The 26,595-nt window shown below is 60.4% G+C and overlaps 3 protein-coding genes across 8 annotated transcripts; 1 reads left to right on the forward strand and 2 right to left on the reverse strand.

Annotated features, from left to right (window-relative positions):
* Nucleotides 1-15,152, reverse strand: PLCB3 (phospholipase C beta 3). The gene is made up of 31 exons (XM_041723017.1): nt 14,914-15,152; nt 12,378-12,455; nt 12,051-12,119; nt 11,823-11,963; nt 11,497-11,576; nt 11,362-11,415; nt 11,200-11,275; nt 11,015-11,115; nt 10,325-10,491; nt 10,091-10,237; nt 8,975-9,215; nt 8,744-8,828; nt 8,475-8,661; nt 7,494-7,699; nt 6,540-6,636; nt 6,374-6,458; nt 5,956-6,080; nt 5,480-5,634; nt 5,224-5,385; nt 4,490-4,589; nt 4,297-4,401; nt 3,992-4,083; nt 2,557-2,710; nt 2,410-2,445; nt 2,124-2,316; nt 1,516-1,657; nt 1,348-1,424; nt 1,178-1,267; nt 1,025-1,082; nt 696-782; nt 1-595 (listed from the first exon to the last, which is right to left on the reverse strand). The coding sequence occupies exons 1-31, from the start codon at nt 15,010-15,012 to the stop codon at nt 392-394; spliced, it is 3,693 nt and encodes a 1,230-aa protein (XP_041578951.1). The 5' UTR covers nt 15,013-15,152; the 3' UTR covers nt 1-391.
* Nucleotides 15,153-20,016: 4,864 nt separating this feature from the next.
* Nucleotides 20,017-22,406, forward strand: PPP1R14B (protein phosphatase 1 regulatory inhibitor subunit 14B). The gene is given in 6 exon segments (XM_041721729.1): nt 20,017-20,050; nt 20,053-20,156; nt 20,158-20,442; nt 21,541-21,624; nt 21,942-21,974; nt 22,071-22,406. Coding segments are annotated over 6 exon segments (609 nt in total). The 3' UTR covers nt 22,140-22,406.
* Nucleotides 22,407-22,795: 389 nt separating this feature from the next.
* On the reverse strand, nt 22,796-25,659 carry FKBP2 (FKBP prolyl isomerase 2). Of its 6 annotated transcripts, none has more exons than XM_041721722.1 (6): nt 25,509-25,659; nt 24,073-24,241; nt 23,628-23,740; nt 23,460-23,506; nt 23,062-23,097; nt 22,796-22,976 (listed from the first exon to the last, which is right to left on the reverse strand). In XM_041721722.1, the coding sequence occupies exons 1-6, from the start codon at nt 25,565-25,567 to the stop codon at nt 22,915-22,917; spliced, it is 486 nt and encodes a 161-aa protein (XP_041577656.1). In that variant the 5' UTR covers nt 25,568-25,659; the 3' UTR covers nt 22,796-22,914. The 6 variants fall into 6 exon arrangements, with proteins under 6 accessions (XP_041577656.1, XP_041577660.1, XP_041577658.1 ...); XM_041721726.1 differs by lacking the exon at nt 25,509-25,659 and adding an exon at nt 25,108-25,242; XM_041721724.1 differs by lacking the exon at nt 25,509-25,659 and adding an exon at nt 24,981-25,070.
* Between the last annotated feature and the right edge of the window lie 936 nt (nt 25,660-26,595).

Here is a 26,595-nt window from a genome sequence, read left to right on the forward strand (position 1 = left end):
TCCCTGAAATCCACTTTTATTCATATAAAAAAAATTTCCAAAGGATAGAGAAAGCATGTGACCCCCCTACTTCCCAGAGCTCAAAATCTCTGCCAGTGTTCCCTGGGGAAGTGAGGGAGAGAGCTCCCACTCTGGGGCAGGGGTCTCATGGGGGCAAAAGCCTTGTGGCCCACAGTGGCCCAGTGCCTTCCTCAGGACCAAAGACGGGAAGGAGGGCCTGGGGACTCCTGGCCCCAGGAGGGTGAAGGGAGGGAGTTAGTGTGGGGTGCTTGCCCCAGTTTAAAAAAATAAAATTTCTAAAGATAAAAAGTTAAAAAAAAAAAAAAGCATTAGTGTCTTAGCTTCCTGCCCTCCCAGCACCCATCCTGTGGCCACCTCTTGCTCAGCCAGTTCAGAGCTTCGTATTCTCCTCTTGGCTCTCTGAGTCAGCGCCAGACAGGTGCCCGCTGCTCCCAGGTGCGTGACCGTTGCTGGCACAGGCCACCAGATGCCTGTCCCCCAGCCCCTCCGGTGTCTCGCCCAGCAGGCTCTGGCGGATCTCCTGGGGCAGCCTTGCCCGATGCTCCTGACACTCCTGGGCCAGCTGGGCCAGCAGCTTAGGGAGGAGGAGGAGGAGGAGGAGGAGGAGTAGGACAAGCGAGACTGGGCCACCCGGCACCCTGCCCGCCTGTTGCCTGCCTCACCCATGACCTCACCTTGGGCTCCTCTTCAGCCAGCTGCTGTAGGACCTGCTGCTGCCCAGCCACCAGGCGTTCCTGCCGCTGCTTCTGGGCCTCCTCCAGCTGCAGAGGGGGCAGGGGCGGGGTCAAGGACTGGGCTCAGCCAAGGGGGCGCAAGCGAGTCAGGCAGGTGTAGGCTCCCAGGGCTGTGGGGCCAGGGTTCTGAAATGACCCTTATGGCAAAAGGTCTAGAAGCCCTTCTAGGGGAACATAGCAAGAGGCCAGGAACCAAGGAGACAAGTTTCTAATGACTGAAGGAAGAGAGGGGTGGGCGAGGGCTAGGGTGGCATCTGAGCCTCACTCACCCGACGGATGGAGTTGACCGACTCAGTGATGTGCCGACGGTTAATCTCTGTCAGTTCCCTGCAGTGAGCAGAGGGGGCTCAGTACCTGCTCCCCCCTCCGCCCCACCCTGCAGCTCCTGGCCCCCCAGCAGCTCCTGGCCCCAGGGCCCTTACGCCTCCTTCTTATGTTTCTCCCTAGTCTTGGCCTCTGAGATACTGTTGTGACGCTTCCTGTCTAGAATCTTCTGCAATTCCTTCTTCTCCCTGGAAGAGCCAGTAGGGGCGGAGAGAGGGTCAGTGGCAGATCTGGGGGCTCTCCTCTCCTCCCAGCACCAGGCAGTCACCTCTCATTCATCTCCTTCAGCTTCTTGAACTGAGTTGTGTGAGCATCCAGGACAACTTCCCTGAGCCGCTGCTGAGCCTGCGGACACAGGTGGCCAGCAGGTGACACAGGCTGATGCCCGGTCTGTCCCAGAGGCAGACTCTCTCTTGCTGCTACATGTCCACCTCACCTGTCTCAGGTGCTCCAGCCTCCGCTCGGCCTCTGTGTCCACCTGAGCCTCCCGTAGCTCCAACAGACTCTGCACCTGTCTCTTCTGGAACTCCTGATACCGCTTTACCTCCTCTCCCTCTTCCTTTTCGTTCTCCCCGCCTCTGTAGGAAGAACCCCTCTGGGTGATCCTCAGGTCATCACATGGACCTGGGCCAGGAGGGGAATGATGGGCAGGGCATATCCCAATAGGCAGTGGTAGATACCAGCTTGGCGGGGTGGGGGTAGGGGGGAGATGCCAGGGGGTGGGCGGGGTCTATTATGCCAACGAGGCCCATTAAGTCCATGCAAATGCTGGGAGCCTGCATGGGCAAGGTTCTCTGGAAATACACACTCTCAGGGGGACTTTGAAAGAGGCCTGGCTCCCAGGAAGAGAGGATGGGATCCAGTGTGGGAAGACTCCTTGATCCTCCTCACACCAAACCTTGACTCTCTGGGGGTCAAGGAGCAGCTCCCTTGGCCATCCTGCCATGTTCCCAGTCCCCTGGTGAATCGCCCCCTCACTGTGCACGAACCCTCATATTCACACCAGCGCACCCTGCCCCACCTGCAGGCAGGTGTGACACTCACAGGACACCTGGCCGATGCCGGCACCTGCTCTCCACCCGGGCCTGAGCCAGGCCCTCAAGCAGCCGGCGGGTGAGGGCGACGGCCTTCCGCTGGTGCTTCTTATGTAGCTCCCGCAGCTCTCGTTCTTGCCGGTTCTGGAGCTTCACCAGGGCCTTATGGCCTCGGAGCTCCTCCAGCGGGATTGGGGCCACCTCTGTGAGCAATGGGGCAAAGGTGAGCGGGGCTGGGGCAGGCACAGGCCTGGGGGGGGTTGCCCCACTCCCTGCAATACAGCCCTGCCCCGCACCTGAGAGGAGGCTGGCGATGAGGTCATCCCGCTGCCCTGGGGAGGAAAGCGGAGGCAGGACTGTGAGGGGCCCAGGGAGTGTAGAATATGATGGCAATCCCCCCACCCTGCATCCCCATCACCCCTCAGACCTGGGCCGCCCCTTACCTGGGCTGCTGAGGGAGGGGCTGGTAGGGGCCGTGGCAGGGCCTGGGGGCCGGCGCGGGGGTGTGTCCAGCGGGCTAGGTGTAGGGTTTGGGGTTAGCTGGGACCCCGGCTGCTGAGACGGAGTCTCCTGGCATGTCTCTGGGCTGGCCTGAGCCTGAGAAAGCAGAAGCCTCTTTCAAAAATGCTGTTCTAACCTCCCGGGGCTCCCCAGTGCCCCTGGTTGGCTTCCCTTGGCCCGTTTGGCCTGGGCTCCTCGTCTATGATACTGGGCTGTTGGAACAACTTCAAGAGAAATAAGAGGACTAAAATAAGCATTTCTAAACTCCTTTTCCATGTGGGGTGTGGGAAAGGTAATAGGAGACTGTGTCTCTAGGATGCCACACCCCGTTGCATGTGCTCAGGAACTTCTAGATTATTCAGGAAAGCCTTGGCCCCACCCCAAATTTCCTCCCCTCTCGGAGTCCCCTCCGCCCTTGCCCACAGCTGCTCATCTTCCTTGTTGCTTGGCTCCTGATTAAATCATCGAAGGAAGTGACCGCAGAGTGGGCACCAGCCTCTCCTGCTAACAGCTCCATGCAGCCTCTCTCTCTCTGCCTCTCACAGGCCCCATGGGACCAGGTCTGGATGTGCAGGCAAGCCTCTGCTCCTGACCCCTCCCCACAGAAGCCACTACCCATCTCATGGCTCCCAAGACCCCATGTTTTAAAAACTTCTTTGGCTTCTAACTGCTCTGGTGAGGCAGCCGAACCCTGGGTTTCAGTTTTGACCCTGACCCTGTTGCAGCTGGGGAAATGCCAGCCTGGGTCTGTCCCAAAAGGCTCTCACATGCAGAACGGGTAGTTTCCACCTCCTTAAAATGTGGACAGTAACCCAAGGCTGCTGAGCCCACTGAGTCAGAATCAGAGAGGCCAGAAGCCCCCCACCAGCGGAAGGGCCGGTGCTGGAGGCAGAGCTCAGGGTTGGAGGCCCTCGGGTAGAGAGCCTTGGTGTTCCCACCTCTACACTGAGGTGGCAGGACCAGACTCAGGTGGTGCAGGGGATTATGTGAGTTAAGTGGGTGAAAAGAGCCAGGCGGAGACCTGGCATTCAGAATTCACTTGGCTTTATTATCTGGTCTGGATGACAGAAGCCAGAAAGAGGAACCAACCCCCAGGTAGAGGGTGTGAGTAAATGCATCAAGTTGGCATCTATAGTAAGGCAGTAAACAGCCCTCCTCGGGGAGAGGAGCCAGACCACCAGCCAGGCCTGGAATGGGACAGTGCAGACAGAGGGGCAAGGAGAAAGCTTCAGGGTGCTCCACCAGGCCCCGGCCCAGAGATCAGCCCTCACTGCCCTCCACCAACTTGCCCACCACACCACACCCCTTCCCGGAAGTCCCTAGGGTCCAGGTCAGCCTGAGCCTGTTGCCTCCCATTCCTGACCTGCCCTGGCTCACCTCACTCTCCCCAATGAGGGCGGCCAACTGCTTGGCCCTCTGGTCCATCAGGCTGACATGCTTGATGGGGTTGATCAGGGCCTCTGCGTAGTCTAGATGGGGGCAGAAGGCAAGGGTTTCAGAGACACAACCCCCAAGGCCACACCTTCCCCATTGTTCTGGTTTCATGGAGAGACCACAGAACCTGCCCTCTGGTCTGTTTACCACCCTCCATCGGGGCCATCTGGCTGAACCACTGCCAGACCCTGTTTGCACCCCTGTCCCCTACCCCGCCCGGCCTGCGTCCCCCTGCTCCCCCAGCTCACCTTGGTGGTCATCAGGAATATAGTCAGAGGCTTCAGTGTAGATGAGCAGGGCTGGCAGGCAAAGTGGTTGGTTGGCCTCATTCCGCAGACAGATGTAGTGGTACCCTGTGAGGACCAGAGAGCAAGGTGGCTGAGCCCGGCTAGGTCCTCCCACACACTGCCCCTGTGCTTGCCAGAGCCCAGACGGCCTCACCTGAGCGGATGGCAGAGACGGGCAGAATCCGATGCCCCACAAACTTGCCGCCTTCCTCAAAGGCCGCGATGCGCAGCGAAGCCAGTGTGGGTAGCACCACCTGAGGGCCCAGACTGGTACTGAGCTATGCAGCTGACCCACAGCCACTGTGTCCACCGAGCCACAACTGACCACAGCTGCTAAGGCCAACACTCCAGTGGACCCTCAGACAAGCTGACCTCATGACTGCCCATCAGTCAATATTGCTGCTGAGCCAGTGGCAGACCCACACCTCCATGGCCTGGCCAAATGGATGGTGAGCAGCGGAGAAAACAGGCAGACCCCTGCAGGCACCACTATGATGGGACAGGCCCGGTCACTGCCAAGTTAGAAACTGTACTGTGAGCCAGGGTCTGCGCCTGAGGCCACAGCCACCCCAGCAGGGTCCAGTCCTTTTGGGAGGCAGGGAAGAGCTGGTGGGTGCTTTTGGCTGTGATCCCAGACAAGTCCTTCCTGCCTGGAAGCCAGGGCGGGCTGCACCCCCCTCCTCACTCTCATTCTCTTCTGCAAGCCTGCAGAGGGCAAGGAGCCTGAGCCTGACTCTGGCACATGCAGGGCCTACATGGGCTTGACAGACCCAGGCTTGAGGTCCCCCGGGCCCCCTGCCTTCCAACCCGCGAGCACTACCATTGTGCCTGCTTCTTCCTCCCCCGACCGAGAGAGCCTGGCAGGGCAGGTGCAGGCGCCAAGCTCACCTTGGGGAAGTCAAAAGGTTCCTCATCCCACACAGGGTTGAATGAGTTCCCTTGAGAGGTCCGAGTACGGTACTTGCGCCGCGTGTCAACGGGGAGGCCAAACATGTCCACCTCCACATAGATGCCCACCTTCCTGTCGGATAGGAACTGCCCCGAGATCACCTGGTGGGAGCAGGCAGGGCAGGAGCAGGAGGGTAAGGTGACTGCCACGTGTCCCACTCCTAGGACAGCCTGCCAGAGCCCCCCGTGGCCCCACCTTGACCCGCAAGGCATTGGCCACAATGCCATCCACAATGACTTCGGTGAAAGGATCGAAGGACTTGTCTGGCCGCCGCATAAACTCAGGTTTGAGCAGATAGCCACTGCGCCCATTGTACTCGAACACACCTGCGTTGAGCTGCATTGCCACATCTGGGGGGGGATACCGGGAAGGCAAAGGGCCAGAAAAGCCAATAAGGTGAGGAGTCAGAAGGATGGTTCAGTGCAGAGGGAAGACCAGGGAGCATTGGGTCAGATCAGATGGGCTCAGCAGTCCAGACTCGGGAAAGATCAAACAGGGAAAAGGTCTGGGGTCAGCCAAGGCCAGGAGTGGAGGTTTGCCAAAGTCCTGGTTGGGTGGAGATCTGGGATTAGATACAGAGGTCCCTTTGGACAACATTAGCAGGATCACAGAGCAGAGGAGTCAGGGAGGCTGGAGGAGTCCAGGGAGTTGAGGCAGGCCAGTGCTCTTACCCAGGGTCTGGAAGTTGAGCGCAACAAGCTGGCAGCCCACGTTCCAAAAGAGCTGGGGCATGTAGTTGGACGAGTCCACGCGGGTACCCTTAGGGTAGATGCGGCTGAGCTGCTGTTTATTGTATCTGAGGTTGGCAGTCAGGGGCCATGCCATTTACCGGTCCCCGCCCCCCGGGCAGCACTCCAGGCCCATCCTCGGTTCCTGTCAACCCACTTCCCGGCCTTTGCTCAAGATGCCCTTCTGGCCCCTGCCTCTTGGCCGGGGCCCTGTGCGGTTTCCCAGGCTAACCCCAAACCCAGACCAGAGTGCTAGAGCGTCAGGACCCTGTACAGGTGGCATAAGTGGGCTCAGAACATCTGAGCCAGTCTCTGAGCACCCCCACCCTGGTCTGCCAGCCCTGGCAATGTGGAAAGATACTCCACAAACTCCATGGGGCTCTTGGTCAGTTGCTCCATGGCCTTGGTTTCGACGAAGGATGACATCTCATAGCATTTGTTCCTTTCTGCAGGGTGAGGAACAGGAAGGAGTCAGGTCTGGAAAAGCTGGGCTGGCTCCTATTCCCACCATCTCCTTCCCCACTCACTTCGAGCAGCCTCAAAGGACTTGAACTTGACAGGCTCAATGTAGTTGACCAGTGTTGACATTTCCTCAGTGGCATTGACCTCACTGCTGGCAGTGCCCTGTGGCCCCCAAACAAAGGGTCAGCAGGGCCATGAAAGTAACATCCGCCAAACATCAGCTGGAAGTTCCCTCACTTGCCTCCCCGCCCCCCTCACTCAGGAAGGAGGTGCTGACCCTCTGCCTACCTCTCAATCACAATGCCCAGTGGCCCACAGTCCTGGCCCCATCTGCCCCAAGGACTTCCCTCTGGGGCCTTGCCCTGGACCCCACCTTCCTCTTTTGCCTCCTGCCTCCCTGATCCCTGGAAGCTAGAACTCCTCACCCAACCCCAGGGACTCAACTATTCCCAGGCAGATGAGCCATTATCTCCAAATACTACATTGCCATCTCCTCTCCGGTGGCCCACCAGGAGCCTTGAATTCCACGCCTGCCATGCTGAGCTTGGCCACCCCTGCCCACGCCCTTCCTCATGCTGGGCCCTCCTAAATTTGACCTCACATTTCTGTCACCTCCACTCCTCAGAACTCAACACTCCTTTGCCTGATACTGCCCCTTCAGGTACCTTCCAGTCCTGCCACAGGGCCTTTGCACATGGGGTCCCTCTTGCTCAGGTCCAATTGCCCAACCTCCCTGCCCAGGTCAGTCCCCGCCTCTTCCCTCCAATTCCACATCCTAATTCACCCCTCCCCAGCCCAGTCACAAGCATAAGTTCACTTGCTCCCATGCCTGTTTACCTAAGACCCCTTCTTCCCCTCGTCCATATACACACACCCTACAGACTCCAGAAGAGCAGGGATAACACTGAATGTGACTAGACCCAGTACACAGCACTGTGCCTGGCACACAGTATGTGCTCAGCAAATGCTGGGGTAATGAGTACGTGCTCCCTCTACCTCTTCCCGCCTTTGGGGCTAACCTCATCTGAGGTTGGCTTTTTAGGATCTGCCTGTTCCTCCTCTTCCTCCTCTTCTTCCTCATCCTCACGGTCAGCAGATCCAAGAGTGTTGGGGCCCCGTGGGAGCCCATCCTCGCCCAGAGACTTCTGAGGCTCCAGGCTAGGCTTCTCCAGGCCCACCTCTTCCCCATTGCTCAGGCCTGGGCAGCTCTCAGAGCTGGGGGACCCTGCAGAGGAGAGCGCCACAGGGGGGTCAGGACAAACACAAACACTCAGGGAGTCAGGAGGGATCGTGGCCAGTGTGCACAGAGGCGACTCGGTGTGAGAGGTCAAGGGGTAATCTCAGGACAGTGTGGCTGGGGGAGAGAACAGAGGTCAGGAGTTGGATGGGATTAAAGCCAGGAGTATGGGGGTCATGGCTCAAGGGGCAGGACCCAGAGTTCTAGCCATTAGAGAGGTAGGCAGGGTGGCTCAGAAGGGCGAGAAGCCAGGGCCTGGGGTACAATGGCCTTGGCAGTGGGAGGTAAAAGATGACACGGGGTTCGAAGTTAGGCATCCATCAGAGCCACACCCAATGAGGAGGCTTCATGAAGTGAGAGGTCAGAGAGTTAACTAAAATTATAACCCAATGGGTAGATAGACTCAGTGGAGGTCACAGGACAAGGGTCAGAGGTCTGAGGGTCACAACCAAAGCATGAGGATGTATGTGGTTCACTGAGGTCAGAAGTTAGAATTCAGTTATAATCTGGTGGAGAGGGCTTTGTGAGGGGTGGGAGGCTGAGGTCGAGGGATCAGGAATTGGAGAGAACCAAATCCAGTTGGGGGGTAGTTCAGTGAGGTCAGTGCCACGGTCAGGGGTCAGAGGTCCCATCCTCAGCTGAGGGGCTTGGTGAGGAGGGAGCGTCAGGTTGGGAGCAGAAGGAGGGTCACCAGGGAGGTAGGGCCCTGTGAGGGGAGAGTTCAGGGTCAGGATCAGGGCTGAAGGCTGGGCAGGGGCCATACCAAGCTGAGGTGAGGAGGGGTCAGTGGCGGCAGAGCTCTCACTCAGGGCCGAGTTGCTCTGCTCCAGCGGCCGCTTGCGCACAGAGCTGTTGGGGACACCAGTGCTGGGCTGGTGTCGCTTCTTGTTCTTCACCAGGATGCGGCCCATCAGGTCCTGGGGGCTGGGCAGGGGGACACCTGGGGCCAGCTGTGGGCACGGACAGGTGAGCACCTGCTGGGGTGCCCTCACCACCGCCCCCATGCCCTGCCACAGCTCCAAGCCCTCATACCGGGTACTTGTCCAGTGGGTCGATGAGCAGCGCGTCCCCAAAGATGGAACGGCAGTACTCGGCCATCTTGGCCTGCTGCTTCGCTCTGTGGGGCCAAGATCAAAGGTCAGAGGTCCCTGGGGGTGAAGCCAATGTCCCCAGGGTAGATCAAAGGCCTTCAGGGTCAGAGGTCACAGGAACGGTCCAACACTTCCCTTTGGTCCGATCGCACAGGTTCAGGGGCCCACTCACGAGTCTACGTGATTCTCGAAGGAGAGGATGACTGGATAGGGAGAGGTCTTGAAGGCGGTTTCTGCAATGGCCTCGAGCACATCTCTCAGCGGCACCTCAGTGGTCATGGTGAAGCCGTGGGTGATGAAGGGCTCCTCCTCAGGCGGCCGCCCTTTCCACACATCCAGCTCCACACAGCGGCAGCCCCACAGCAGCGCCTGCCGGTACATCTCCACCGACGAGGTCCCAGCCAGCTGCCCCGCTAGCGGCGAGGCTCTGTCACCACAGCTGCCTGGCCAGCCCGGCTCCTCACCCTCCTCCCCAGGCCTGTGCCCAACCAGCCATGATGGAGATGCACAGCCCCCCATGGCAGCCCAGCCCAGCCCTGGCATGCTGCCAGGCCAGCTCTTGATTGCTCCTTAAGTCACTGTGGAACCAGCGCTGTCTCTCCTGAGATCCCCCAGGGCAGGGCCCATGTCCTGCCCCCCAGCCCCTGGCCCCCGTCCAAACTGGGCAGAGTCAGCATCCAGCAGTGCTGGCTGACTGGTTCCTCCTCCAGGACTCACCCTCTGACAGATAAACACCTGCCCCTCCTGCCCCCGCCCCCAGCTATAGCCTCCATCATCTCTGGCCCAGGGATGGCGGGCCCCTGCGTGCCTCCCATCCAATCTCAGCAGAGCTCCTGGCTGTCATTCTTCCCAAAACTGACCATGTCTCACCACCTGCCCTGATTAACACCCTCCAAAAAGTCTTTCCCATCCACTTAGGATAAATCCAAATCCCTTCAGCACCCTGGTGTAGCCCTGCCTCCTTCTCTCACTCCCTCTCTCACCTCTACCTGCCCCAGCACCCACCCTGCCTCCGGCCTCCTTCCAGCTGAAGAACACCAAGGAGTCTTGTGTTCCTTCATCATAGTCCAGCCAGCGAAGGCCTCAGCCCTTCCCCAGGGAAGCCTTCCAGACCACCCAGGATATGCGCCCATGCAGAGAAGCCCTGCTCCCCCTGCCAACCCCGTCGGTGCAGGATGCCTGTTCCCCACCTGCATCCCTCTCACTGGCCACCCCAAAAGGAGGGAGGCCATGGAAAGGGTGGAGGACAGAGGTCACAGAGGCCACTGCCCAAGGATGGCTCACTCACCTGTGAGATAGGTGTTGTGTGAGGAGTTAATGAAATAGGCACTGAGTGGCTGGGTCATGTCAGCGCTCAGATCCAGGGCCTCCAGGGGCAGGATCCCATTCTCTTCACCTCCCAGGTAGCGGCTGAAGCCCTCCATGGACATCTGATCTGGGGGACGGGTGAGGTCAGCAGGCTCAGCTAGGGCTCCTGCTGCCACCCCTGCAGCTCCAACTGGCTCCATCCACACTGGCTCACCTCGCTCCAGGAACTGCTGGTTGGGCTCATACTTTTCAATGAGCAGCCGAGCCTGGGAGGGCCGCAGGGGTGGGTACAGCACTTCGTTGAGCCTCGGGTCCCGTTGCTTCTGGTTGATGAAGTCCATGAGCTGCTCCAGCGTCAGGTATGGCTTGCCCTTAGCACCTCTAGAAGGGGTATAAAGCTGAGCGAGGCTGCAGCCTCAACAGCTCCTGCTTACCCTGGCAGCGGGAGTCAGAAGATCTGGGCCAGGCTCTAGCACCTGCTGATTGGGACTTGAGCGAATGGCTGCCCACTCTGGGCCTGTTTTCCCATCCTCTCTCCTAACCACTCTCCTAAGGTGCTGGCATTGCCATTAACAAGGGCTTTGGAAGCCACCAAGTGTTTGGCCTGCTATGCCTGCTTCCAGACCCTAGACCCAACCTCAGCTCCAGTGGTCACTTGCTATATGAGCTTAGGCAAGTCTCACAATCCATTGAAGCTGCTTGGTCCCCCACCCGTGCATAGGCTGATGAAAGTAACCCCGGCAAAGGCCCAGCACAGAGCAGTTCCCAGCACAGACCCAACCCCAACCCCAGCCCCAGCACACTGGGACCCTCAATAGTTCTGCTTCCCCTCACTGTGCTAGAAGGAATGCCAGTAGAGGCCAGAGAGCACCAGGCGCTAGGAGGTGGGCCCAGCCCCGCTCACATCTCTAGCAGGATCTTGTCAATGTCCGGCCGCAGACACAACTTATTCAGGAATCGCTCAAAGATTTCCAAGGAAAACTCATCGGGCCGGATGGATTCACTCTGGGGGTCAGACATGTCGGGTGAGAATCCAGGGGCAGCCAGCCCCAAAAGACCAGATACCCTATGTTGCCCCTGCCTCCTCACCCGGTTGAAATTGAGGCCACAGGATTCTAGTGCGGTCTCCACTCGCTTTTTATCTGCTGAAAACATCTTCAGGATACTGAGCAAGTGAGAGGGGTCAGAGTCATGGGGGTGAAGGTCACCAAGGTGGGAGCAGGAGAAGGTGCTGAAGGAAAGAATACTCACTTCTTAACCGGGATCCGTCCATCCTGGTTCACCTGCAGCTTCAGCTTGGTGTATCTGGGGAGGCAGGCAGAAGGGTCACATGCTGGGCATGGCCACCTGAACCCCCAATACCCCGTAGGCAGGCCGAGGACTCACGCTTTCCGCAGGAAGGTATTCCTGGAGGCGTTCTGAGCCAGGATGTTCATAGCCAGCTTGAACAGCTCCTCGGCCCAGACCTGAGGGGTCACGAGACTGGGTGAGGGTGGGGGTGGGGAGTGAATGGGGAACAGAGAGGTTGGCCCAGCCCCAGCCCACACTCAGAATCGGGTATGATCCCCAGTGAGTGCTTAAATTCTGCTTTGTCAGAGAATGGTTAGAAATAGGGGCAGAAAACAGCCTGGTGCACAACAGACGCTAAGTGATGGCTGACTCGGTAAGTGAGGTGGTGGCTCCCTAGGCCCAACCCTTGGGCCCTAGCTCACCTTGGCTGTGTCATCCTGCACAGCCATGAAGTTCAAGAATGTTGTATTCACCGGGTCTGGCCCGGCCACCACCGTCATCAACTTCTCCTCTAGCCGGGTATCAGGGCCCCCAAAGCCCAGCACCTCCCGGATCTTGGGGTCCTGAGTAGTTGAAAGCCAAGGGTAAAGAGAGGCGTCTCCATCCCTCAAGGCCTCACGGCCATCCTCAGCTCAGGCCCCCTTGCTCACCTTTGGCAGGCGGGAGTAACGACCTGTTCGCGTGTCCCTGATGGAACTAATGTCCAGTGTGTCCACCTCCTGGGGAAACCAGACACCAGGGTAGGTCTGAGAGGCTATGAGGCAAGAGCCAGGCAAGGCCCCCAAGATCTCCACCCAGGGTCCCCCCACCTCCTATAGCCCCAGCCTCAGCCCCCACCCTTAGCACTTCCTGTCCAGGGAGTCATGGGAGAGGTCAGCCAGCAGCTGGGCCCTACCCTCCTGGGTGGGTAGGAGGGGTTTGGGGGTCTGGGCCAGGGCCCCTAGACTTGAGCAAGCTGTACCAGTGCCCACCCTCACCATGTTGGGTCCAGTCCAGTATAGAAAGAAGCCGTTGGAATCTACACGCAGGGTTACCAGGTTCCGACTGGAGGTCTCCTGGGGACGGGACGGGAAGGCAGGGATGAGTGAGGCCTGTAGCCTAGGCTTGGGCCCTGGACTCCCCTCAGGCCCTCCACCCCAGTGTTTCTGCTAGTGAATGAAGATGAAGCCTCATCCAGCCCAAAGGTCCCTTATGGAAGGTTCCCTACAGTCCTTGGGATAAAGCTCACGCAACTGTCCCTGGAGTGACATCTGGGATCCCAGGGCCCCTCCCAGTCTCACCTGTCTGACCCTAGGGCTCCATCACTCGGACCACTATCTTGCCCCTCCTCTAGCTTTTACATTGTTGTTCCTTTGCTGGGATAGCCTTTCTCTCCTTCCTTCTCAAACCCATGAAATCTGACCCACCTCCCTGGGGAGGCCTTCCCAGCCCCCAGTCCTGGGTTCAATTTCCTCAGAGGGTTTGACAGCTCCCTGGTGGTCAGAGCACTCTGAAGCCCCCTCAAGAATATTTACAGGATGAAAGCAGAGGGTTCAGAAGTCTGACTTCTACAGCTTTTGGGTTCCTCAGAGCAGCCCTTACGCCTGTCTCAAAGCCCATGACCCCCAACCCTGCACCCCACTGGAGCTTCAGTCCTGCAGCTCACGTCTTACAGAATACAGACTGAATCTCCCCAGAAGGGGACTCTCTCTGCCCTTGGGCCTGGATGGTGAATTCTGTCTTCCCTCAAACAGCCCTATGGCTGGCAGGAGGGCAGGGAAGGGTAGGCCACCCCCATTTTGAGGCGGATTCTGGTCGCTGGCAGGCTCCCAGGGCCACCCGTGTGACTCAGGACCAGCGGACGGCGGGGCAGAGCGGGGCGGTCCTCAGGGCCAAGTGGCCCTCTAGGAGCTAACGATCTCACGATGAAGTAGGTGCTACTATTGTTCCCATTTAACAGATGAGGAGCCTGACCTCAGGCAGGTTAGGTGGCTGGCCTAAGGTCAAGATGAGGCACTAGGATTTGCTCGCAGGCGGTATGGCTCCAGAGTCCGGAAGCCTGGGAAGGAAGGCAGCGGGACCCCGGCGAGGTTCCAAGCTCCTGGCCTTAGCTGCAACCCCACTGTGGGGACTGGGATTAGTCTCCACTCTCCAGACTCAGTTTCCTTTTCTGGAGAATTGGGGTTTGCACCAGCCCCACCCATCTCTTTTTTTACAAAGGCCAGGAGGCCTTGGAACTTTGGGGGTGCCTGCGCCTTCTGGCCTCATGGTGCCGACACCCATCCTCAGCCCCTCTGGAATTCCCAGTCCTGCCCCGCAGCTTGGCTCGAGAGGGGGGAGTTCTATGGGTACTGACCCCAGGACCCTCCCCTGCCCCTCCCTGGGTATCTGGCCTTCAAAACCAGCCCAGGCCCCCTGCTCTTCAGCCCTAAGTCTCAGTCAGCAACCCCCACCCCACCCCCAGGGCCCTCTCCCAGTTTCCACTTCCTTATTTGGGTTTATCACTCTGGAAAGAAAAGGAGAAACTTTTCCCTGCACGCAGGCCTGGAGAGAAGGGTCTCCCCGGTCTCTGGAGCTCCCAGGCACCCCTCTAAGGCACACCTGCTGCCTCAGGCCACGCCCCCAGCCCCTCCCCCCGGCTCCCACGCCTACCCGCCCCACCCAGCCGGAAAGGAACCCAGAGTCTTCCAGGCCTCCGGCCTGACTGGGAAGGAGCAGCGGGGAACCTCAGGCAGGCCGGGTGGAGGCCCTCCTGGGGAAGGAGGGGCCCAGGGGGCAGAGGAGGGGACAGTGTAAAGACGAGGGTGGGGTGCGGGACGGGACGGGGAGCCGCAGGTGGAGGCCGGGGCATCTGGGAAGCCCCGGGGACAGGGCAGGTAGAAAGGGGGGGGCAAGGATTTATTGGGGTTCAAAGTCCCTGATGCTAAGAAATGGAGAACAAAGTTCTCCAGGGATGGAGGAACTTGTGGGGGCCAAGACTCCTCCACTAGGGGGTCACTTGATGCTCCCTCCTGAACAGAGAGCTGGGATGGGCTCCTGAAGCAGGGCAAAGGGGTGCAGCAAGAAGAGGGTGAAAAAGTGATGAATGGAGAACAATGTTCGGGCTGGGGCACGAGGAAGAACGGGGGAGCGCTGAGCCCGACTGGGGTCCAGGATCCCTCAGGCACAGTCCAGTGCCAGGCAGCGGTCTGGGGACCAGGCCAGGGTTGGGGGGAACCAGAACTAGACCGTCAGGCAGGGAGGGGTGGGAAGGACGTGTGAAAAGGGGGTGGAGGGGCCGGGATCCACTGGGGTTCGAAGTCTCCAGGCCACGGAGTAGAAAGCCCAATTTTCCAGAGCTGAACGCACGGGCGTGGGGGACAAAGTCTTCATCACGGGCACGATTGGGGACTCAAGTTTCCGGAGCACAGCCAGAGTGGCTTCGGGGTGGGGGGGCGCCGTGGCCAGGCCTGGCTCGGGTGAGGGTCCCCGGCGTCTGAGCCCGAGCGAAGGAGTCCCAGGAACTGGGTGGAACCGGGGGCTCCCCGCGCTTACCTCGTCCCATTTGATGAACTTACTCCCGCGCCGCAGGGTCTCCACCACGGTGGGCGGCTCCAGCTGCAGCGCGTGGACGCCGGGCCTGGCGCCCGCCATGGCCGGCCGGGGGCGAGTCGGGGACCCTCGGAGCCCCGACGAGGACCGACGGCGCCGCCGCTCCCTCCGCGCGCTCCCGCGCGGCCCGCTCCGGCCCCGCGGCGTCAGCGCCCGCCCGCCAGTCTGTCCGGGACAGACCAGAGAAGCGGCGGGGCCCGGGCGGGGCGGGGCGGGGGCGGGGCCGCTGCGGCCCCGCCCCTCCCACCCGCGTCGGCCCGCCCGCCCCGCGTCGGCGGCTCCCCCTGGCGGCCGGGGCGGCGACTGCAGCCAGAAAGGGGAGGGGGCGGGGGCAGAGCCCGCCCCGGCGCCTCTCTGGGGGTGGCTCTCGGGACTTGCCTGGCGATGGAGGCGAGAGCTTAGGGCCAGGGTGCTTGTTAGGGGTGCAGCCAGAGGGACTGGGCGTAGCGGGCGCTGCTGAAGACTGGGAGGGGGTCAGGCCGCTTAGCTTTCGGAGGCGCGTGGGCGAGGGGACTACGGGAGGGCGGGGCAGGGGCCGGGGCGCAGAGCCTGACCCCTACCACACTCCAGCAGCACCCAGATGGGTGCTGGAAAAGCCACTCCCACCCCACCCCCCTCTGCCCTCACTTCGCCTCAAGCCCTCCTGCAGCAGCTCCGTCCCCCACTCCCTGGGAGCACTTAACTGGCTAATGGGCCTCCTGGCGGCAGGCGCCCCTCCCCCGTCCCTAGCCGGGAGGAGCCAGGCACTAGCAGACTCCTTTAAGGACCTAAGCATCCTGGCCTTCCCGAAAGAGCCCTAGAACAACCCCCTTGTTCTGCAGACCCCCATGACGGAGCCGGTCTCTATGGGACTTCCTACTGAACATAGGGAAGGTGACAACTGCTCCTTTGCCCAAAAGGTTCAGGAGCCTGGTGGGTGTCCTCGAACAAGGCGGGGGGGGTTGAGGAGAGGCTCTGCGGTTGCTGGCCTACAGCAGGTGCCCTGAAATCTGCGCTCCAGGGAGGGAGGAGGGAAGGCGCATGGGCACTGGAATGGGTGGGGGCTACAGCCCCTCCCGTCGGGCTTGGCTGGGGGGGTCCTGCCTGGGGGCCCCTGTGGGAGCCCCCCCAATACAGAGGCAGTAGCAGCAGTAGGTTTAAAGTAGAACTCATCCAGAGGGGCCAGCCAAGTCACCTAGAAACCCAGAAAGAGACTGGAGCTGGTTCTGGGGGAGGAGGGGTCAGCCAAGAAGGAGCCAGCCCTGCAGGCCCCTTCGCCCCCAGCTCTCAGGCCCCTAAGGGGAGTCCTGCCTGGCACTGGCCATCCTCAAAATCCCCACCTTGTTGGATGCCAACTCTAACCTAAGGAGTCTCTTGCCTTTGGCAGAGGCCCAGTGGAGTGGGATTTTTATATCTACTTGAGGCCCAGAGAGGGGAAAGGACTTGCCCAAGGTCACACAACTGTGTAAGAGGATTTTAGCCCTCCGACTTGAAGGCTGGCTCATCCTGCCTCCACACCTTGCCCTTGAAGAGACAAAGAAAGGGGGACAAGACTTGTGATCCTCTTGTCCTCTCTTACAAGAACAGCAGAGCCATACCCTTCAGAGATCCAGAGACCACCAAGTCTCAGTGGGCAGAGCCATGCAGGATGGAGAGTGGCCTCTACCCCCACAGGCTTGGGTTCAAGTCTACCAGCAGCACCTAGCCCCTCTGTGCCTCAGTCACCTTGTCCAGAAGCTGGAGGTTGTCAGAGCATAAAATAAGCAAATGGGTACATAACCCTTATCTGCAGGCAGCTGGCCATCTGAGGAGTGGCTAGCCGACTGGGGGGCATCAGGAGGAAGAGAGAAGGGCACAGACCAGCTCTGGGGCAGGGGGCCTGCCAGCCAGTGCCAGGGCTAGCAGGGCCAGAGCCAGGGTTCTGGGTCTTGGACAGGGAGACTTAATAGAAATGCTAGGCAGCAGCTCCTTGGAAAACAGGATGGGAGCCTGTTTCCTGAGCCTGAGCCTCTCCCTCTCTGCACCCCTCCCCCATGTCTCCCGAGACCAGGGTAGCCCCCATTAAAGGGCTCCTTCCTCCTTGGACACTTTCTTTCAGTCTTGGTAATGGTAATAGGGTTTCTCAGCAAGCAGTAATGGTGGAAGGAAGGCAGCCTTTCTGCCTGTACCCTTGATTAAAGGAGCGGTCTTGGCCCCGGGGACCCACCATCTCCAGGGCTTCTGCTTCAAAGAGGTGCTGAAAGCAACCTTAGCTGCACTCTGGTAGAGAGGGGGCTGGGACTTCAGGTGGGGTGGGGCTAGGGAGGCCACAGTCTGAGCCTGGCAGGATGAGGAGCGGCATGCAGCCGCATACTCCAGTCCCAGGAGGGTTTAGGCAGAAGAGCAAGGCCTGGCATGTGGGCCCTCGGCACTGAGCTCTCAGCCCTTAGCCACCAGAGATGGGAAGAATCAGCCTCCTTGAAGAGGCCTGGAGCAATCACTTACTGACTTGCTCATGGCCTCTCAACATGCTGGGCAGAGCTGGGATTTGAACCCAATTGTTCCACTCTGAGATTCTGTGCAGGGCAGCCTAGCCTCCAACAAGGCTGGAGGCCAGCATGACCATCTGTGCTGTTCTCAGGGTGGGTGGCCATGGGAAGGGACTGTACAGGCAGTGGGGCAGTGGGGATAGCATAGAATATTGAAAGAGAGAGAGTCAGGAAGAACATCCCCAGCTCCTCCCCACCCTGCCCAGAGAACTCCCAGGGGTGCCCTAATATTTGGAGATCAGGAGGCTTTCCTTCACACTGGCTCTCATGGCAGGAGGAATAGGAAAGTCATCACTTGAGGTCACAGCATCTAGGAGGCAGGGCTGGGGCTAGTACCCAGATCTTTATGGCCTGTAAGCACCAATCCCATACGAGGTTATGGTATACATATCTCCCCTCAACTACTGAGCAGCCCTAAGGCCCAAATCAATGCTGGAGTTCAGATACAGCACACCTGCCCTGGTGGGGTGAGGTGCAGGTGTGGTAGGGAATTTGGACTTGGGCAAATTGCTCCTCCTACAGGCCAGGGATGGGGTTCCTGGTAGAAAGAATGGTCCTGCCTAATCTGCCAGAGCAAGGGTCAGACCTTCACAGACTCCCCAGGCTGGCTGAGGGGAGGATAAGTCCAGGAGCAGGGCTGGGGAGGGAGGAGGCCTGAGCCCCCCTCTACCTGCTCCAGAATGAGCCCTGAGAGCCTACCCCCAACCCAGAAGCCCACCTTGCCACTCCTGTACACATACCATTCCCAGCTTTTGCACTCATTGTCTCTCTTTCCCAGCTACAGAGTAAGCTCAAAGTTCTGGGTTTGAGTTTGGCTACCACACGAGCTGTGTGACTCTGGGCCAGTCAGCCTCTCTCTGAACCCTACCTGCAGTGGGCTTATCTGGCATCCAGAGAGAAGGTATCTGTGAGAGTCTGGGGCAGAAACACTTATCGCCTCTCAGATCCTGAGACCCAGTCTGGGACTGCGGAAGGCGAACCTGAGGGATGGGGGTGAGTAGAGATTTAAGTGTCAGGGGGCCTGGGTTTGCAAGCTGAGCTCCAGCTCTAGCTGTGTGACTCGACCTCTGATACTGTCATTGGCCCTTCCACGTATTTCTCTTTGGCTCTTTGCCTCAAGTTTCTCAGGAAATGCTAGGCACAGAGGAAGCCATTCATTCTTTCATTTAGTCACGTGTTCAGCCAACAGTTACAAGTCTGACACCCTGCTGGGAGTTCAGCAAGAATAGGGTCATTTGCTCCTTACACGGGGATCTGAAGCCCAGCTGGTCCCTCCACGTTGGGCATCAGCATTAAGCAAGGGCCACCCAGGGCCCGGGCCGCATGGGACACACAATCTAGGAGTGGGAGACAGAAATCACATGAAGGCGAGAGACCATTCAGAGATACGGAAGCTCCCATGGGGTGCAGTAATGGAATGCACCTCTACTGGAGAGAGGTGGGCCGGTAAGGTGCCTGTGAGATCTGAAGGACAGAAGACGCTGCACGGCCACGATCTGTGGAAGAGCCAATGAAGCGGGCCTCACACCGGATCCGACTGTATTGGAACCGACTCGAGGAACGCTTTTTATGGGTCAGCTGTTATCATCATCTTTACTATCAAGGGTACCCGCTCCCGCATGTCCCAGCTCTTTACTCCTGAGTTCCCTCTGTACACAGAGACGTTGCGGGGAGGGGCGGGTGGGGGGCGAAGGGCCGCGCCGGGCCGCGCCCCGTGGAAGCCAGCCGAACGAGGGCGACCCAAGCAAGTTCTGCGCTTCCCCGCCCCGGCTCCGTTGAGGGGGAGGGGCGGCCAGGCTCGGCCGGACCTCAAGAACTACATTTCCCATAATCCCATTCCTCGCCGCCATCTTGGCCGGTGGGCGGTGGCAGTGGCAGTCTAGGGTCTAGCCCTTCAGGCTGTTGAGCCGGTTCCGCTCACCCCTATCCTGGGCCTCCACCATAGGGGGAGCGTGCCCTTGCCCAGTAGGGCGTCCGCGGACCTGGGCAGCTCCTGTCCGCTTCTCCACCCCTCCACCCTGGGGAGCCTGGTCCACGTGTCGGTGTACGCGGAGAAGGCTGCTTGCCCTCCTCTGGCCAGGAACCGGAGGACCCAGACGTCGAGGGCTCCAGTGTTTCCTCTCCAGACCCCCGCCCTGCACGTACTACTCACTCCCTTCCATTCCCAGATGACCCCTGTTTTTCGTCAGTGAGGACATTACTCTAGGGTCCCGGGGGGAGACCAAACCCCAGGATTCGGGCGCCTAGAATGGGAGGGCTTGAGCAGATAGGTTAAAAGGGATATCAGACAACCAGGCCCAAGCCCCTGACAACTAGACCCTCCCCTAGCCCCTGCCCGGGGGCGGGGTGGGAGTGAGGGGCCCGGAGCGGGACTGGCCCTTTAAGGGGGTGTGGTCGGGGGGCGGAGGAAGAGAGCGAGACAGAGAAAGCGGCTTCGGCGGCGGCGGCGGCGGCTCGGGCGGCGGCCGCGGGGGACAAAGGGCGGGCGGATCGGCGGGGAGGGGGCGGGGCGCGGCCAGGCCAGGCCCGGGGGCTCCGCATGCTGCAGCTGCCCCCGGGCGCCCCCGCCGCCGCCCTCGCCGCGGAGCCGCGCGGAGCCGAGCCCGCGAGCTAACCCGAGCCAGCGGCCCGGAGCCAGCCGGCGGGCGTCCGGGAGGCGGCGGCGCAGGGAGGGGCCCGAAGCGCGCACGTGGCCCCGGCGGCCGCCATGGCGGACAGCGGCCCCGCGGGGGGCGCGGCGTTAGCGGCCCCTGCCCCAGGGCCGGGCAGCAGTGGCCCAGGGCCCCGCGTCTACTTTCAGAGCCCCCCTGGGGCTGCAGGCGAGGGCCCAGGCGGTGCGGACGACGAGGGCCCAGTGAGGCGCCAAGGGAAGGTCACGGTCAAGTACGACCGCAAAGAGCTACGGAAGCGCCTCAACCTGGAGGAGTGGATCCTGGAGCAGCTCACTCGCCTCTATGACTGCCAGGTGTGTCCCCTACTCTGCGCCGACACCCTAAAGTCGTTCCCTAGTCGGGCCGCTTGGGAACCCCACCTTGCGCCTGCCTGTCACCCGGAGTCAATGGGCGCTCCGCTTCCGCGTGCTCCCCTCCCTTTCTGTACTCCCCGCCCCCAGCGTGTGCTCTTTCTTGTCTGACCTTAAGTCACTCCTATCTTCTCCCTCCTGACTCCCTCATGTCACTATTCTGGTCAAGCTTGGGGTCCTGTAGAAGCCTCGAGGGATAGCCTGGGCCATGGGCAGGAGGCAGGAGGCTAGCCTGAGCTGGCAGCGGAAGGTCGTCTTCCTAGTGCTGCTAGCCTAAGGTGGTTAAAAGGCGCGAGACTGGTTGGATTGTAAAGGGTCAGGGCTGTTCTCATGGGCCGGCCTGCAGCTCTCCATTTTGGTGTAGGGGCAGGCTTGCTGTCCTCTGAGTTCTGGTTCTCCACCCCATGACTCCGTCCTTGCTCAAATGGTGACTCAGGCCCCGGGGGGCAGGGTGGAGGAGTGGGCTTGCCCCGTGCTGCCTACCCTAGACTAGCCCTGGAATGCAGCTGGCTCCAGACTGGATGGCCGCTTCCTGAGGGAGGAGGGGTGGCAGGCACCCCCTCCCTCAGGAAAGCATGGGCTCTTTGTTTCCCCCTTACCAGGCCTGGGTCCTTCCCACTGACCTTTCACCCTTTACTTCCTCCCCACTCCTGGGAAGCTGTGACAGGTGTTTGGGGGAGGGGCTGTGAGGAGTTGAGACAGCTGGCCCCACCTGTGCGCTGGCTGAAAGGGGGCCCGGGAAGTTGGGCAATACATCTGCCGGGTTCTCAGCCCAGGGTCCCCTAGCCCTAGCTGTCTGGCCCTGTCTGGCGCCCATGGTGCCCAACTGGCAGGAACAGGAAGCTCCCCCCTCATTGGGCATTTTGCCTTGGCACAAGCCTGATCTGTTTTCTTCCTCGGACAGCTGCCGTTGTCTGCTGGGCAAAGAAGGCTGGCTTATCCTGCCGTGGGGCAGAGGCCTCAGCCGGAGCCCCTCTCACGCTGTCTCTCCCAACTCAGGTCCTTGTCTCTCCCTCCTCCCCCACCCTTACCCCACCCCAGGAAGAAGAGATCCCAGAGTTAGAGATTGATGTAGATGAACTCCTGGACATGGAAAGTGATGATACCCGGGCCGCCAGGGTCAAGGTGAGACAGCCCGGGAGACAGCTGGGCTGGGGGATCAGGGAAGAGGGGGCTTCCTGGAGGCACCGCCCATGGGTAAGCAAGGCTCTAGATTTCAGCCTTCTTTGCTTTAGTCATTCAGCGTAGTAATGTTGCGCCTCAGCTTCTGCCTCTGTCAAATGGGGCTAATGGTGCCTGCCTAGCGGTTGAGTGGCTGTGGCATCGCCTGTGCCTGGGGGTGGCCCCATCCCTCCGACGTGGGTATGGGTAAACTTGAGGCCCCTGTTCCTCAGAACTCACAGCTATACTTATCTCCCCACCCCCACCCCATGCCCTACTAGGAGCTGCTGGTTGACTGTTACAAACCCACTGAGGTGAGTTGAGTGGTTTCCCCAGAGGCTGGGGTGAAAGGAGCCTGGGTTTCTGTCATCTTGGGGGCTGGTCTCCCTAATGTCCTCCCTTCTGTTCAGGCCTTCATCTCTGGCCTGCTGGACAAGATACGGGGCATGCAGAAGCTGAGCACACCCCAGAAGAAGTAGGGTCCTCGATCCAGGTGAATGGTGGCTCCCACAGGACAATCGCTGCTCCCCGACCTCGTAGCAACAGCAATACCAGGGGGCCCTGCGGCCAGGCCTGGTGCCATGAGCAGGGCTCCCCGTGCCCCTGGCTCAGGGGCCTCATCCCTGCCCCCTCAGTTTTCCATTTTTGGGGTTTTTTATTGTTATTAAACTGATGAGACTTTTTGTGTTTTTATATTGACTCTGCGGCGCGGCCCTTTAATAAAACTAGGATATGCCTTTGGTGCAGTTTCCGACTCAGCTGGTCTCTTTTAGGGGGGACACACCGCTATACCACTGCTGCCAGCTCAACTTCTTCCCAGGTGACCACAGGCCTTCCTGAGGGCCTTGTAACCATGGTGATAGCTCAGTGCTGGCTCCCAGACCCAGAGCTGGAAGTGGCTGGGGAACTGGGGGAAGTAGTGGTGGTATTGGTAGGCAGGAACATGCCTTTTCCTCTGGGCCAGGGCCACCATGCCACTTAGGGCCTGTCCATCATGATCCCCATACCACCGAGCCTACACCCAAGGTTCTCTGTGGCCAAGAAAGGAGAGAGATGGCTGGTGCCAAGGGAGAGGGCAGGCTGAAGCTGTGGGTTCTAAGTCCTGGGGCCCACAAACAAACACAGGCTCACTTCATGGGCTTTCAGGGCTTTTTGTTTTTTGTTTTGTTTTTTTTTGTTTTGTTTTGTTTTTGTTTTTTTTAAACAGTCTGGTCCCTGATGTGGGGGCCTCTCTGCTGCCCCTCCCCAGTTTGGCTACAGTTCTGAACGTCTCTCGATTTTGAGCAGCTCCACCTCAAACACGAGGGTTGCACCACCTGCAGCGGAGAGGAGGGAACAGAATGAGAACCAGGACCACAGGGAGACAAGATGGGCAGGACACGGGGCAGGAAGGTATATTACCTGGAATCTTTGGGGGAGCTCCCCGCTCTCCATACCCTGTCAGAGATGGACAAAGAAACTGAGCTGTCGCTGGGCAAAGGAGAGAGGTGTTCTGCAGACATCCAGGCTGAAGCCAGGCCTCTGCCCATCTCAACAAGATAGCCAGAAATGGAGAAGGTGTAATGGAGACGGGAAGGGGCTACAAAAGGTCTGGCAGAGGACAGAGGTGGGCATGATCAGAACCAAGTGCCCCAAGGGTCTTGCTTTGTTCTCACTGCTGGATGTAGCTAGACTTGGAAGAAGCCTGAGCCATAATGAATAGATGGGGTGGAAACCAATGCAGAGGCTAAACCAGCCTTTACTCTTCCCCAGAAGCACACCCCAAACTCCCATATCCAGGCTCAGGAAGGGCCTCTTACCCAACTCTGATGGAATCACCAGCTTCCGTTTTTCTCCCTCACACATCCTGCAGGACAACACATGTTCAGCACATGGCAAGCACCCAGGCTCCCTGCTCCTCCCCGATCCCTGGGGCTTGCCTCCCACAATCAACCTCCTTGATCGAAGCTGTGGCCCCCTTGACTCACCCCAGCAGCCCCTGGTCCCAGCCCTTGATGACCTGGCCTGTGCCCAGGGAGAAGACAAAGGGCTGGTTCTGGGGCAGGCTGCTGTCAAATTCTGTCCCATCTTCCAGCTTCCCCTGTGGGACCATGGGAAGACCAGTGAAGAGGAAGGTTCACTCTGACACACCTTCCCACCCAGCTGCTCTCCCCAAACTGGCTCCCCCATGGCAGCCACAGCCCTGGAAGGGGACATAGAGCCCTGGGCAGCTCACAGTATACTGTCTCTGCTTGCTGGTGCCAACCCGGGGGTCAGACAGCGAACAGCAGGGTAGAATTATGGAAACTAGCGTAAAAGGGACAGGGGACTTGCCCAAGATCACCCACCTTGTTGACTGAGAAATCCGGCTTCCAAGTCTTCTCAGGTCCCTAGAAGCCCCACCCACCCCAAATGCTCCACTTCCTCACCCACCGTGTAGTGCATGTGCAGGACGTCACCCTTGCGCGATTTGATGGGACAGTGGTCTACCCGCTTCTTGACCCCGATCTGCAGCTTCCGTTTGCCCTCGGCCCCCGCAGCAGTGGCCAGGGCGCTCAGGCAGATGGACAGTACTGTCAGGACCCAGCTCAGCCTCATGTCTCTGCGGGAACAGACCCCGATCGACCGACCAACCGACCGGGGAAGGGGCGGGGGGGAGGGGGACGGGGAGGACATGGAATAGGGGCAGGTACAAGGAGGTTCCACCCCCACCGTACCTTGTCTGCCCCTGGGGGATTCCCTTGTCCCAGGTCACCGCCCCCTCCCCCGGGCTCCGCGGCCACACTTACCAGTCCAGTGAGAAGGGGGCTTGCCCGAGGACCCCAGCAGCGGGGGGAGGGGGTAAGGGGAGGCCACAGCAGCCAGGGCCCCGCCCCTTTGCTCACCCCCAGCCCTCCCTTCCCTCCCGGTCCCCATCTCCACTCTTCAGTTCCCACCCGCCCCTTTACGCAAAGTCCAAACCCTATCTGGCTGTCCAGCAGTTGTCTCGACCGGGCGACCCCATTCACGCCACACCCAGTTGCCCCCTGCCCAGCACACCCACACCTCTGCGGTCGCTGCAGGGGGCCTGCCCCGAGGGACCCACACATCGCCGCTGGGTGGCTCCGGGGAGCCCCGATCTTCCGGAGACACCCCCCAGGCGGGGCCTGCGCCTCCACCCGGGGCGCCGCCCCAGCTCTGAGCCCTCGGGGGCCTGCGGGGTACCCAGACTGGCCCCGTGTCGGGTGGCCGCCGAGCACGCTCCACCCACACCACCTCTCCCGGGGGAGTTCTCGGCCTACCGCGTCCCCAGGCCCGGCCCCCGCGGAGACCGCCCCCGCGTGGACGCCCCGGGCCATTACCTGGGCCTACACCTTCACTTGACTCCTTGACCCCACCCTTTAAGAGACGTAATTCCGCCCCCTGCTCTGGAGCCCCGCCCTCGAGAGAACCAGACCCCTTTTCCTGAACGGTAGCCACGCCACTCACCGGCTGAAGGCCCGCCCCCAGCGCCTGGGCTCCGTCCCCTTCGGTCTCCAAACCCGAGGCTCCGCCTTCCGCCTGTTCCAGCTCCTCCTCCAGGGGCCAGACTCCGCCCCCCACCTGTCCTAGGTCCGCCCCCAGCCCCGGAGCTCCGCCTTCCACTGGCACCAGCTCAGAGGTTCCACCCGCCTCGGATCCACGTCCCGCCCCGACTCCCGGGGCTCCGCCCCGTGCAGCGTGAAAACCCTCCCCCTGCGGCATCCCCAGACAGCTCCGACCCCAACCCCCAGTTTCCTCCTAACCTACCCCTCGTTGACACTCGGAGCCCCGCCCGCTCCTGCCCGGCCTGATCCAGCCTGGCCCTTGCGCCCCGGCTCCCCCCAGCCCGGGCTGTGGCCCCCGCTCACCTCCTCGCCGCGCCCCCGGAGTCAACCCCAGTCGTGCGGCCGCCTCTGCGCAGGCGCATCGGCGTCGCTACCAGGCCGGGCCACGCCGCCCGCCCTCATTGGACTGCGCAAAACCCGCTGCCACCCGCCCGCTGGGGCGGCCTTTCCCCCAGCTCCGCCCCCGCGCCGCCAAGTGACGGCGCGCTACTTCCGGTGGCTCGGTAGTCGGTAAAGTTAGGTGAAAGTGACTTCCTAAAGTGCCTTTGGCACTTCCGGTCGAGGTGAGATTAAGGTCAGGCGGACGCAGGCTCCCGGAAGGGGTCTGGGGACGCCATTTTATTTCGTCCCCTGGCTACCACAGCGCTCCCGTTTGCCCCCGGGCCTCCCCGGGCTCCAGTTGCAGGGCAAAGAGCTTGGGCTTCAGACTTGGGTTTGAATGTGGGGTCGTTGAATGTCTGCCGTTCGTTGACTGGCAGCGTGACCTTGAGCAAGCTGCCCGGCCTGGTAGGATCTGGAGTCCCTGTACTGGCAGGGCCATGGAGGGACTGCTGCCACCAGGTGCTCCAGCGGGCTCTGGCCCACAGCTGATGCTCTGCCTTCGGCCTGGCCAACGTCCGGGCCCGCCTCGACCCGACGCAGGCGGACCACGGAGTCATGGTGGTGGTGTGGCTGGGCCCTTCCCCACCCAGCCAGCCATGCTCAGGTGCCCCGACATCTCTCCACTGAAGGAATGAACTTGTAGTCGCGAGGCAACCACACCTAAACAGTGTTAGAGACCCCAGACTTGAGGGCACATCCCCGGTCACTCAGCCTTTCTGAGCCTGGAAAAGGAAGATAATCAGCAGCGCTGACCGGAGAATTGAGGACCAAGCAAGGGGTGCATATGGCGCGTTGTGCATGTCCAGCGCTAAGTGGGCAGGGGAAGTGGCAGTTCTAGAGTCCCCAGCCCTCATCTGTCTCATTTTGGTTGAGCTACAGCATTTCCAGTGACGGCATAGCTGAGAATAGTGGTTTGAGAAGTAGTAATCACTACCAGGAATTGTCTTCTGGTTTAACCCCACTCCTGCCTTGGGTCCAGCAAGATCACAGCCATGCCCTCCAATCTCAC

The sequence above is a fragment of the Vulpes lagopus genome, chromosome 11 (genome assembly GCF_018345385.1).
Source record: "Vulpes lagopus strain Blue_001 chromosome 11, ASM1834538v1, whole genome shotgun sequence".
Taxonomy (NCBI): domain Eukaryota; kingdom Metazoa; phylum Chordata; class Mammalia; order Carnivora; family Canidae; genus Vulpes; species Vulpes lagopus.